At 50.2% G+C, this 12,956-nt stretch overlaps 1 protein-coding gene across 6 annotated transcripts in view; it reads right to left on the bottom strand.

Annotated features, from left to right (window-relative positions):
• Positions 1–10,969, bottom strand: part of CUX1 (cut like homeobox 1) — a 268,820-nt gene extending 257,851 nt beyond the window's left edge. For all 6 annotated transcript variants that reach the window (XM_066202184.1, XM_066202180.1, XM_066202181.1 and 3 more), the window contains exon 1: positions 10,843–10,969. In XM_066202184.1, coding sequence (XP_066058281.1) covers positions 10,843–10,905 — 63 coding nt within the window. In that variant the 5' untranslated portion in view covers positions 10,906–10,969. The remainder of the gene's footprint in view (positions 1–10,842) is intronic.
• Positions 10,970–12,956: the final 1,987 nt, after the last annotated feature.

Genomic DNA, 12,956 nt, shown 5'->3' with positions numbered 1-12,956 from the left:
TTGCAGTGAAGTTAATCTTTAAGAAGATGGCACGTATAACAGCTCTGGGGCACAGTGACCACTTTCTAAGATCCTGAAATCAATCTGAACTATTAAATTCTTCTCCTAATCCCAGTTAAAGTAGGTTTTCACAGCTCCAGTTTTAGACTTCAAGTTCTATTTACAGGACAGAAAATCCCAGATAGTGACACTAATCAAGTTTTACTTAGCTTGGCATATTAAAGAACTAACTATTCTCAGGATATGCCAGAACATCTCAGATGCTAACAGATTTTAATTTATCATCTAAACCAAGCTGATCACAGCACAGTGTGTGTGATGTTTTAATCATTTGTGCTGTATTTAACACATCACTCCAAGACAAAAATCCCACACAGTTCTGGTCTCAGCAGCTGACGGCCTGGAGCACAGCAAAGGCCTCACAAAGAGAAAAAAATGTGTATCACAAGTTGTACTGAAGAACTCAGCTTTTACAATAAAACTTTCCAGCCATGGGACTGACCAAAACTCTGCCTGCACTTAAAAGAAAATGTGAAACCACCTCGTCCTCATGAGCATGGAAACAGCAAACCAAGTTTTGGACAGAAAACTGAGAGCATGGCTTAGTAAGACAGTTCGATTCAAATCCTGACCTTAACTAGGGAATTAATCCTCAGTCCTGCAGGGGTGAAGGACTGTCAGTAACACTGACGGCACCCAGAGTCTCGCAGGATCGGGAAAGTACAAAACTAAAATTCTTACAAAGGACAGAATAAATGCCTGTAGACCAATTCTTCCCTCCTTACTTGTCTGCTTCAACCTGGGGAACAAGAGCACAGCACCCCCTGAGCTCACCCCTACATGGCCACAAGTATCCCCTCACTTTTGGAAGGAATGAAAAAGAGAGATTCTGAGTTTCAAGTAGTAATTAGGAGTATAAAGTACATTTGCCTAGGAAAACAGACAAATGTGTTGTGAACAGAGGCAGAGAGATGAGCTGAGGACACAATATTAGCAAGCTGCCTTTTTCCAGCATCCCAAGAATTTCGAAAGCAACACTTCATGCCAAAGAAAATGTGCAGAAACCTATAAGCAAAAGAAAACTAGAGCTCCTGAAAGAGGCAGGGCGGAGCTGGAAGACGGGGAGGGGGGAGAAACCAGTGCACTCAACTGTATTTTTTAAATCCATGAAACACTTGCACTCACCTAAAAGAAACTATGTGTAAACAACTCAGCACAGAAGTCTCTCCACAGAAAATCAATTGCAAGACTACTGGCTCCTTGTTTTTAAATGTTTAATATTATCCCATCCCCACAATTAATATTAGAAAAGCAACTACGCTCATGCCAGACATACCAAACCAAAGCCGAGTTCTATCAATATTAACACACACAGATCTGCAACAGAAAAACAGACATGTAGTTCACTGACAAAATTAACATTCTCGTGCTTCAGATCCTAGACAAAGGGTACATTTTATTTATGGATGAAAATGAAGCAAACATCTTTAAGTGACAACATGATACAAATTTACTTTGACGTGAACATGCAATAAAATGTGTAAACGCCCAATAAAAATAAAATAAAAAATAATTACAGACAAGACACAAATATAAATTTTATTGAGCTACTGTGACAACATTTGTGTGTCACATCAATGAAATAACAAGAATATGAATGGAGTTGATTAGAAACATGAGATAAAAGCAAAGACAAGAGACCGCTAGATTAGGATGGAGAGATTCATCTTTGCTCACAACTTAACCCTGGCCTGGGCTAGAAAGGGCAGCTCCTTCAGCCAAGCTCAGCCAGAAACTCTGACCACACACGTGCTAAGAATTCAGCACAACGCTCACTGGGTGCTGTGCTAAACAAGGATAAAGTTTATCCACCTTTGCCAAGCTCAGGGAGCCAGAGTGCGGCCCCGGTGTGGAGCAGGACGCGAGCAGGAGATGGATATTCCTGATGGCACAAGCAGCACCAATAAAGCAATCCTCCAACCCCACTGACAGCCCCAGCAGGCTGCTGATACACTACAAAGCCTGGGTAATTTGGACAAAAGAGAAAAGTTGATGTAAGAAAAGGTTTCAAGCTACCTCACGCTATGCCTTTGGTGAAAAATGAATTTCAGCCTTCAAGTACAGGTCCAGCACCTCACAAAAGAACTGCTCTGCACATCTCCTCTCTCTCCTCTCTCTGGCCATCCAGGGGGCTCAAAGGCTCCCAGTTACTGTCCTTAAAACCACCAGAACATGGCTTGGGATAGAAGATCCTCCTTGCCCCTGCCTGGCAGGGGCTGGCCTGTCCTGCTGGAACAGGGAGCTGTTTCAAACCTTGGGCTGAAGCTTGAACTGATGCAACCACAAACTGCTGAATTTTTAATTCAACATTCATTTCGCTGGCTGCCTATAATGTAAATTTTAAACAGCCTTCAATATACAGAGAAATCTGAAGGGAAACTTGATAAATTGTACATTACACCAAACAACAGGGAGGTATGTTTAAAAGTAAGAGCGTATCTACGTATGAGTAACTCTAGATTAAAACTTTATAACCAAGGGCAAGAAACATTTTTTCCAGTGATTTAGTACCAATCATTCTCAATATTCTTTTAGGACAACCAACAGCTCGGTTCTTTTTTCACATTCATTTCTGTAGAAATGGTTTTCAGCAACAGCCTGAAAAGCACCAACAAATCAGCACGTTCTCTGACTGAGCCATTTAAAATACTGAGAAGGAAGGTGCAGAAAATGTAACCACTGAGTCTTGTTTATCCACCAGGCAGAATTAAGTAGCAGCAAAACACAACAGTAACTGCTAACTCACAATCTTGTATCTCAAAGAAGGGCTGGGAGCATTATCAGTGTTTCCCAGATGGAGAAGCAAAGCAGTGGAGGCAAGGGACATGTTCAGGAATGGGGATGGGGCAGCTCCTGACGGTGAGACTGCAACTCCCGACTCATTTGAGAGTCACTGCCACCTCCTGACTGTGCTCACACTGAACCTGAAGCAGTTCAAGGCTCTGGGTGTCAGCACCACTGCCCAAAGCGAGTGCTCACATCCAGACATCTTTGATGGGCTGATACTGACCAGCTTCAGCTCAGCCTCGGTAAGAGAAATCTTTCGTTTTCTTCAAAATATTGGCTCAACAACACCATGAAACCACAAACACTTAGCAGAGATACCAGTGAGAGCAGAAGGAGCAAAGCTTAACCCATCAAACTTCCACTGCATCTCACCACCTGCAACATTCCCTTTTGCCTTTGCAGTTTTGTTTCTACAGGAATAAGCCAGAGCATTTCCACTCAAAACATACAAGCTTTTGCCATCTAAGATACACCGAGTCTGAGACTTCATTTAAAAAAGGAAAAAAAAAGGTCAAAAGCTATGCAATTCCCTGGGGTTTTTGCCCCCTCCTTTATTTTTCAGTAAGAACAATGAGAATGCTTCTCCTATTCACAATACCTGAAAATACCACACAGGTGGATAGAAAGCCACCAGGAAACACAAACCATGATTGTCACAGGGCAACACTAAAAACCTGCCAGTGCACTCTGATCACACCATCACCTCAGTATCTCATGGACAAATCTTCCTGGGATGTTCCCACAAGGCAAGCCTGCAGGCAAACCCCAGGTGATCCTTTCGGAAGGTGAGCAAGTGCAGGTGAGGTGGATTTGGTGACAACACTACAGCCAGGCATTTGTTGGGAGACCCACCACAGTGCCCTGCGCACTGCCCAGTATTTATATAGAGGCTAAAATAAGCTCTCTCCTCCCAACCGTACTGCAAGAAGTTTCATTTCCAAGTCCTAGGTTTATGCTCACTCCTTACCTCCTTCCTTTCTTCAGCACTTCCCTCTATCCCCTCCACTCCTTTAAGCAGTGTCATTTCCCCCACGCTACTTGCTTTTATTTTTACTTCCCTCTAACAACGCTGCCCTCAGCTCGTCACACGTGAGCCACAGACAGAAGCCAACATTTCTCAGCAAGGAAAGACCTCTGCAATGTGTCAGAACTGATCCTGCACACACCCTCCCCAAGCCCATAAAAGCAATCCCACGGTGACGTGATAGAGCAGCAGCACTGGGCCATCCCACCTCCACAGCTCAAGGGATGCGATAAAATGTTTGCAGGAATCAGATCACGGTTTGGTCTCACCTGAATACCCGTGTGCAGCGCACACCTGGGCCCACCTACACAAAATCAGCTGGATTCAGCAAGAGGAATGCTCACGTTCCTATGGAATTTGTGCTGCCATTTACCCATATTTTAGCCTAAATATCACATCATTCACAGAAAGGTTGTGCTGGCACTCCAGATGCTGCAGTCTCCAGGTTTGCTCATTCACTAAGGTACATTTCCACACAAAAGAGCAGAGCCACAGGATCTGCTCAGCTCTGATGTATGAACTCCCGTGAAAAGCCTCCGAGACAGCCATGGCCTACATCCGTACGTGCCTCAAAGTGCTCACAACCAGAGACACAAAGATATGGGGGAATTCAAAGCATCTAAACACAGCAGCTTAAAATACTTCTGTGCATCTGCTTTTCAGCCTTTCAAAACTGAGTAATCTTCACCTCCGTCTTCCCAGGGCAGATCACTGGGGTCCATGAGCCACGGGAGGAAGATGAGCACCACCCCAGCTGCCCTCCCTGCTCCCAGGGAAAGGCAGCACAGCTCCAGCCCCCACAGAAACTTCCTTATTACCCCAACTGCCAACAAAGGAGTCGAATTATTGCAAGGCAAGGGGGCAAGTGAATTGCCAGGGAGGCAAAAAGCTGTTAGACATTCATGTGACAGGCTCCAGCTTCAAACCGCTGCCTGCCGTAACACACGCGCAGGAGCTGTCGGGAACCTCCCAGCTTTAGCACCTTCATACCAAAAATTACCTTTATTCAGGGTAAATGTTTAACTCTGCCAAATCACAGGAGGGACAGCGCAGTAAGAACTGCAGTGTCTTGCTGGAGACAGAAGCGTAACCAGGGTACAGCGGTGGATCTGCTGCAAATTCCTTACTGCCTAGTGCTTTCTTGGAAATCCAAGTACTGTTGGACAGCAGTGGAGACCTTTGCTACATCAAATAACCTACACCCAACTGGGTTTAATCTTTTATAAAAACTTAACATCCAACAATCTGTCTGCATTCCACGTTCTTCACAATCCAAGCAGTGCAATAGCCTCTATTTTCTTCATTATAACTGCCAATAAAGGCAGAAATCACTGATTTGCCTTGTTGAACCACAGACAACAAAAACAAGCTGAGAACATATGTCACAAAACGAGCAGGATTTATCTTATGTTCACTAATTTAAGGACACTATTTCTTACTATTTCTGAGGTCCAAGTTTCTCTCATTTTTCGTGGTACACTCAACTCCATGTGTGAGCACTCCAGTACAAGTCTCTTCAGCCAACACTCCTTGTCTTCTGCAAACAATCCCGTTTCAGCTTTCCCCCTCTCATCCTCACGTCTTTCTCCCCACTCTCCCATTCCTGCGTAGAGGACTATTGTCACTATATTCCCAATACAGGTCACATTGCATTTTCAGGGCCTTCCCACAAAGGATATGGGAAAGAACCAAGCACATGTGCAGGAAAAACGTGGATACACGAGATGGGAACTTACCACCCTGCTTACATAGAAAGACTACAAGGCAGTGCACACTGCCTGCTTGTACCTTAAAAAATACCAGTCATCCACATACATGTCTGTTCTCTACCCAATAAATAAACTGCCTTTATTCTCCACCTCAGTGTGATCAAACTGAAGCTCTGGATTATGCATTTTTCTACATCCACTTTTTGCATTACAAATCAGCTTGCAAATAAAGAATAACTGTTCACTGGAATTTCAGACTGCATGTAATTTCTTCTCTAGCAAATGCTTCACCCATTACTTATTTGGTATTGTTAGACACAGCCAACCAGTGCATGTTTGTTTGGTTTTTTTTTTTCAGAAAACTCCCAACCATTACCATACCCCCAAATCCTCCCTACTGCACTTCTCAATACATCATCCAATTAACCACAGACTTGGCACTAGAGCAGAGTGACCGAAGCACGCACTGACTCCGCCACATTTCTGATGGGCATTATTTCATTGCAGGACTAGAACAAGGGAGAGAAAAGCTCTCAGAGATTTATCCCCAAGGAACAGGACTCAAGGAATCCTATGAAAGACAAGTTCTTGCACCAGAAGTAAATCAAGGGCCTTTCTTCTGGTGCGTCACGTGTGGTGGGTGTCCAGGGACATCATCCCAAGCTGCCAAAGGTTTCCTGCTGCAGGGGAGCAGAGACTGCTCTCGGAGTATCTTGGCAGCAGTGCCCCGGCTTCGCCATTCCTCCCTTCTCTCTATTGCATCTTCCAGCAGGAACACCCAGCTGCTTCCACCTCCCCTCTCCGAGCAGGTGAGAGGAACAGAAACGTGGGTACGGCAGCTGGAGGTTCTTTTCCACATGCACGTTCAGCTACTGCTGTAAACAGAAAACCTCCTAACGACTACTTTTAGGACAGAAACAATTCTACAATGACCCACACGGATACACGAAATTAAACACACAGACCTGGTCACTAATTCCACTTCTGATGAATATGAATTCCTTCACAGATCAGCTTGTGCTCTGGTACCATCAGACCCAACTAAAAGATGCCAACAACTCCACCTGTTTCTAATTCAGTAACAGAAATACTTCAGTATATAAAGCTATTCATTACAACTTAGTTTTTCCAGATTTTGTTACAGATTTTGTAAAATCAGTGGTTTACCTTAAACAATTAGTCACAGCCTGCACAGAACTAATACTCCATCCTTATTTTAATCATATATGATGCAATACCAGGATGAGATTTTAAAAAACAAACACATTAGCAAGATTTGCCTTTAGATTTTCACTCCCCAGCTTGATGGTAATGAGTTCTGCAGTTCTGCTCAAAAGCAATAAGAAACTGTACTTTTCACCAGAATGTGAGCCTGTCCTAAAAAGCTACAATGACATTTTGAGAACTTGTGTTTATTGTCAAAATAACTACAGATAGGAGAAGTTTTCAAAGGCTATTAACTTCTTCCATATGTCCTCAGATGCAGCTCAGAGCTGTGGCTCAAGCTAGACTTACTCCTGGTGGTCAGAAAGACCAGCTGCCTCCTCTGATATTGATATATACACACACATTTAGAAATATTAAGCAAGCTGTCAAGGAGAGCTGCATGCTGTGCCCACGGGAACACGACGCTCCTTTTCCTCTTCTCCAGCAAAAGGTTGTTTTTAGAGCGAAGGTGATGGTGACACCAAAAACTACAAACAAACCAGGGCCATGGAACAGCAGGTTACCTTCACGCTGCTGAGCTGATTCCAATCACACAACTGCTCCCAAACGGGACGCGCAGCTTTAACTCGAGGGCAGCAGCATTTCTCCAGTGATTTCATCTGCGTTTACTGCCAGGAGACTCGCTGTTTGTGAGGGTCTGTTTACTCTGAGCACTGCAGCTCTCTCCCCCATTAAACATGGGTTCATCTACCACCACACAGCAAACTGAGGCAGCAATGCCACGCCGATCCCACAGTTTCTTTAGGAATCATGCCAGCCTTTACTGTAGAAAAGGGTTAATGTTCAGCTGAGTGCCTCGCAGGTACAGTCTCCAGTGAAGAGCCCCGTTTGATACCTGTAGGAAGCTGCCATTTTTGCATCTCATATTCCATTTGTGAACAGACCTTTTTGTTCTTTAATCCAAGTTCTGAATTATTTAATCCTGTCTCCAACACTTGAAACATCCTTCCCTATAAACAAGGGGTTATTTTGCGAAAGGAAATAAATAATTTAAAAAGTCAGACCCTAAAGTGTTCCTGGCTCTGTTTTTAATTAATATTGATACAATCTGGAGAAACCTGCTGCTTAATATTACAAGGCAGGTCGAAGCTCATCAACAGTTAAATGTCTCCTTCTAACAGAAGGTGGAAGAGGAAGTTGGGAGCAGCCGGGTACGCGGCGCTCGCTGCCAGCGATCCGGGACTGCCCAGTCCCAGCTCCTCACGCCTTTCTCATGCACAGAGAGCTTCAAAGCCCTCACACCCTGAGCTACGCGAGCTGGAGTTCACAGGGCTCAGGTGGAATTGTGTTAAGCATAAATCTTCCAGGCTTTCATGCTGGAACAGAGCGTACACGGAAGTATTTTTATTTTCTACAATTCCACGCTCGAAATACGTCAGTGCGAGTGAAGGACGGGGAAGGAGGGAGGCATGGACAGTTCTGTGGGACTGAACTTCATCCCCGGGAACGATGGTTTTAAAAGCACATTGCTTCATCTGCAAGTGGCAGTAAATATTACACTACCTCTTCGTGCAGGTGGGTGGGTTAAAAAAAAAAAAAAAAAAAAGAAGCTAATTTGAAACAAATTAACTATTCTGCATGAGGAGGAAGGTGCTCGCTCCCTCCTGGGTCACTCCAGGCTGCAGACACAGTGTATGCAAAGTTAACAAACTCTGCGCTGCTCCCAGCCTGCCTGGTGAACCTGCCAACAGGTGAACAGCCTCAATCCGCAGCACGGATAAATAATCACCAGTCCTCAGAAGCAGGTAATGAATATTGTTCAAACAACTCTAAGCTGGCGTTACCAGAACGCTTCAAAGGAGAAGCTACAAGCTGTTCAAGTCAGACTGTCACATTTAGTCTGCAAAAACGAGATTAAGGTTTGCACGGCGATACTCCACAACAGGTTTTACAGTATGCACAGAAATTAAATTATTATAAAAGTGAGCTATTTTTCTACTAAAAACAGAATAGAACAATCTATCAAAATGCCATTTGGCTGTGTTCATTACATTTTAGAATTTAATTTACATGATAGATACTTTAGCATAATATGTTTTAATCAATAAGCATTTCTGAAGGCTTTATTTTTATAGGCAATATTTAGACTTGTTCACCGTTAAATGTGACGCCACGGCAGCGATGTTCGGAGCGTTTATTTTCCTATGCTAGGCAAGTACAGCCACACGTACACAGAGGCAAAAGCAAAAGTCCACAATTAGAGATGTCAGACCCTGTTTAACTACATCTTAATTTAATCCATTTTTATTTTATACAATTCTACATCTGGATCTCATTCTCTGTATTCCTGTAGGTATTCCGGGTCACTATTAAGAACCCTTTCAAGTTAGCAAAGTTCAGCCAAGTCTACCTTAATCCAAAACCTTTAAAAGAAACAATAAAACGCGAAAGGGGCGTTGGAAGACGGCAGAGAACCCTGGAAACAAAACGCTACTTTACCCCACCTCCTAATGCACCTGAAAGTCGGAAGGGACCGGCCTCCCAGCACCGATCCCACGCAGCACTTCCCTTTTCGGGGGCTGCTGGGCTGGGAGTTTCAGCATCGCTCCCGCACGCCCGGCCGAGGGGAAGGGAGGGCGGCAGGAGCCGGGTCCCGCTGCCGGCCCCCCGGCAGCATCCCCTCACCTCCAGCGGGAATGCGGCTCTGCCCAGCATCAGCGCACCATCCCTCCGCCTGCCGCAGCCTCCGGCCGGCTCCAACGCCGCCTCCACGGGGGCCAGGGTGGGCAGCCGCCGGCTTTCGAGCCAATTTATTTAAACGGGAGGCAGCGGCGGCTTTGGAGAGGCAGGGCAGCGCCTTCCTGCGCCAATCAACTGGGAGACACGCGTGTTGCAATCCCATTCACGGCGGGAGCAGCACCGATAGAGCGCCTGACAACCCCCCCGGCCCGCCCCGGCCTTATCTGTAGCCCGGCAACTCAATTAAACCGTGGGGCCGCGATTCCCCCGGGGATGATCCCCCGGGGCAGGGGGAAGGGAGGCCGGCCTGCGAGGACTTTCCCTCGCAGGAAACGGCACTTCTGGGCTCTCCCGAGCCAGCACAGTAAAGCATCAATATTCCGCTCATCTGTCAGATCCTGGACAGCAGGAGAGGCTGGAGAGCCCGTGAATTATGTAACGTGCCCTCCCGCCGCCGCGGGGAGATGCGCCGCGATGCTCCCCCGCCGGCCGGGACGCCCCCGCGCCCCTCCCCGCGCCCGGCGCTGCCGCTGCCCTCCCGAGCTCCCCTCTCCGCGCACCGGGCGCTCGCCCCTTCCCACCTCGCGGGACCCTCCGCCGCCCGCTCCCCCTTCTTCCCTCCCTCCCTCCCTCCCAGCCGGCGGGTTCTCCCCGCGTCGCCTCCCGCGGTGCCCGCGGCGGTGGCAGGGCGGCGGCCGGAGCCCCGCGCCCGGCGGAGCGGAGCGGAGCGGAGCAGAGCGGAGCGAGGGCCGGCACCCCGCGGCGGCGGCGGGGAGCGCCCGCCCGGCACCACAGCGCCCCCAGCCCCCGCCGCTCCGCGCCTGCACCGCCAGCCCGCCCGGCGCCCCCACACAAAGTCCCAGCACTCGGTAAACTTTCCCCGGCTCCCGGCGGGGGAAAAGCGGCGGGGACGCGGCGGCGGGAAGGGGGCAGGCGGCGGGGAGGGAGAGGGAGGAGGCGGGCGGGGGATGAGCGGCGGCCGCCGGGAGTCCCGCCGCGCCCGCCGGCCCCGCACGGCCCCGCCGCCGGGGGGGAGCGCGGAGCGGGGAAAGAGCAGCCCGGGACGGAGCGGGCGAAGCGGCGGCAGCCCCGGCAGCGGCGGCTCCGGCGCCATCTTGGGCTGATCGATGAATTGAACAAAGAGGATCAATTTCCGATGGGGCCGGTGATCGATGGCGGGGGGGGCGGAGGGAGCGGAGCGCCGCGGCCGGGCGGAGCGGGGGGTTCCCTTTAGGCGGCGCGGGCCGGCAGCGGGAGGAGGAGGGGGAGGCCGGGCCCGAGGGAAGGCGGAGAAGGGAGGGAGGGGGGGGGTCCGGCGGCGCGGCCCGGCCGGTGCGGCGAGCGGGGGAGCCTGACCTGCAGCTGCTGTAAATCAAAGCGCTTCCAATATTGAAACATCGATCCCACATTGGCCGCCATCTTGAGACATATTGAGACAGAGTGAGCGGCTGATAGAGAGAGAGGGGCTGGAGTTCAGGAGCCGGGAGGGAGGGGGAGGGAGGGAGGGAGGGAGAGAGGGAGGGAGCCGGCGGGAGGGGGGAGGAGGGGCGGGGGGGCAAGGGGGAGGGAGGCGGGCAGGGAGCGCCCAAATCCCGGCCTGGAGCCCGCCCGGAACACGGACTCAGCCCGCGCGCTCGCGGTGGGGGGGTGGTGGGGGGGGTGGAAGGGGCGCCGCGCGTTCACGACGCCCCCGGCGCGCGCCCGCGGGGACCCCGCGCCAGGAGAGGACGCGGGACACGCCGATGGGGACGCGGGGACGCGCGCGCGGAGCGGGGCCGCGCCGGGCCGGGGGATGCGGGGACACGGCGGTGCGGGGCGGGGGAACGCGGGGACACGGCGGTGCGGGGAGGTGCGCGGGGTTACGGCGCTCCGGGGGGGGACGGACGCGGCCCGGCGCGGCGGGGATGCCGGGCCGGGCCGGCGCGGGGACAGCCGCGCGGTGCGGGAGGGGTGCGGAGCGCCCGCGGGCGCGGTGCGGCTTCATGGCAGCGCATCGCCCGGCAAATGGTGCCCGGAGCGGCGGCGAGGGGGGGGGGGAGCGCTCTCGGGGAGCCGCGGGGCTAAAATTAGCCGAGTGCGGAGAGTTTAGGGGAAACAACAATGAAAAAGTGCATCGAGGGCAGCGGGTTCCCGGTGTCCGGGGCGGTCCGGGAGCGCCTGGAACGGGATTTCTTCAGCGCGGACAGGCGCTCCCTGCCAGGGCCGGTGCCGCCGGCCGCTGCCGAGGGGAGACGGATCGCACGGAGGTTGGAAAATCAGATCCCAGCCCCGCGCAGGATATCCATAGAAACGGAGATTAAAAGGATGAAATAACTTATTTTGTTCTAAACAATAATGTTGCTATAAATACGAATATTTTCCTTGTTCCCTTCCTGAAAAGCACAGAACATTTTAGCAGGCTCATCTCCTAACAAAACAAACCAGTGTACACACTCAGCCTGCAGATACCTTGCCCCTCTCGAAAGCATTCCCTGGTTTTACTGGGAAACGGGCAAAACCCACGGTCTGTACCTGTCCCCTCTGGAATCAATAAGCTGCACAATATTTTTCCAAATACAGCTACTTTCGCTGTTTTGCCCTTCATCTGTAAAAGGAAAATATCTCTTCCCCCCGAAGTGAACGATTGTAGATTTTTTCCTAGAATTGTATTTGATCACCGAGCGAATTTAGTGCTCGCTCAAGCCCGTGGGCTGCCTGCTTGGAAATGGCTCTGCCTGTCTTTGGAGAAGTTACAGCAGAGACAGCGGCAGAGCAATTGCCACAGATTATTTCCCAATCTGCTGCCGGCCTCCTTTGGAAGAGCACCATCATTTCAGCCTCCATTTCCACTTTTTGCTGAGGCTGCTGCTTACAAAGATACTAATTGCGATGGCGGGTTTTATGTTAATGGGTTCCACGTAATGATCAGCCCGACGACTACAGACCTTCAGATGGTTGGTTGGCTGTGCTGGGAATAAAACTAATGGCATTTGGTTATGAAAATGTCAGACCTCGACGTGGTGATCTAAACTGGGGGCCCAATGAGACTGAAATCCAAGAGCCTCCACGCCACTGCCATGGGGCTGGACCCAGGGATGCCCTTGGAGAAGGAAACTCCTTCTCCCCCAGAAGTGCCATGCTTGGAGGGAAGGCAGCTCCTTGCTGCGATGATGCTGGAGAGGATTGGGGTGCCCGGCTGGGGTCCCCCCTGCTCCGGGGAGAGGGTGTGGGGTGCTCGGAGCGAGAGCCGGGGACGGAGCAGGGATGGAGCTGCGCGAGCCTCCGAATTCCGAGTAACGCCGTAACCGGTTTGGTAGCTCTAAAATAGGATTTTAATCCTGGGAAGCATCATTTCACATTCCAGTGATCTAATCAAAATCCTTTCCTCTAATCTCTCCATGGTCCCCCCTTTCTAGATGAAAGAGGCTGGAGTTCCTGTCTTCACCCTTTCTCCGCTGCCTCCCTGTTCTACCAGTCTGTTCTGTGTCCAG

Source organism: Chamaea fasciata, unplaced genomic scaffold, assembly GCF_029207755.1.
Source record: "Chamaea fasciata isolate MVZ Bird 193981 ecotype frontalis unplaced genomic scaffold, bChaFas1.0.hap1 SCAF_21, whole genome shotgun sequence".
NCBI lineage: Eukaryota > Metazoa > Chordata > Aves > Passeriformes > Sylviidae > Chamaea > Chamaea fasciata.
This window is presented reverse-complemented; position numbering and strand designations above follow the sequence as displayed.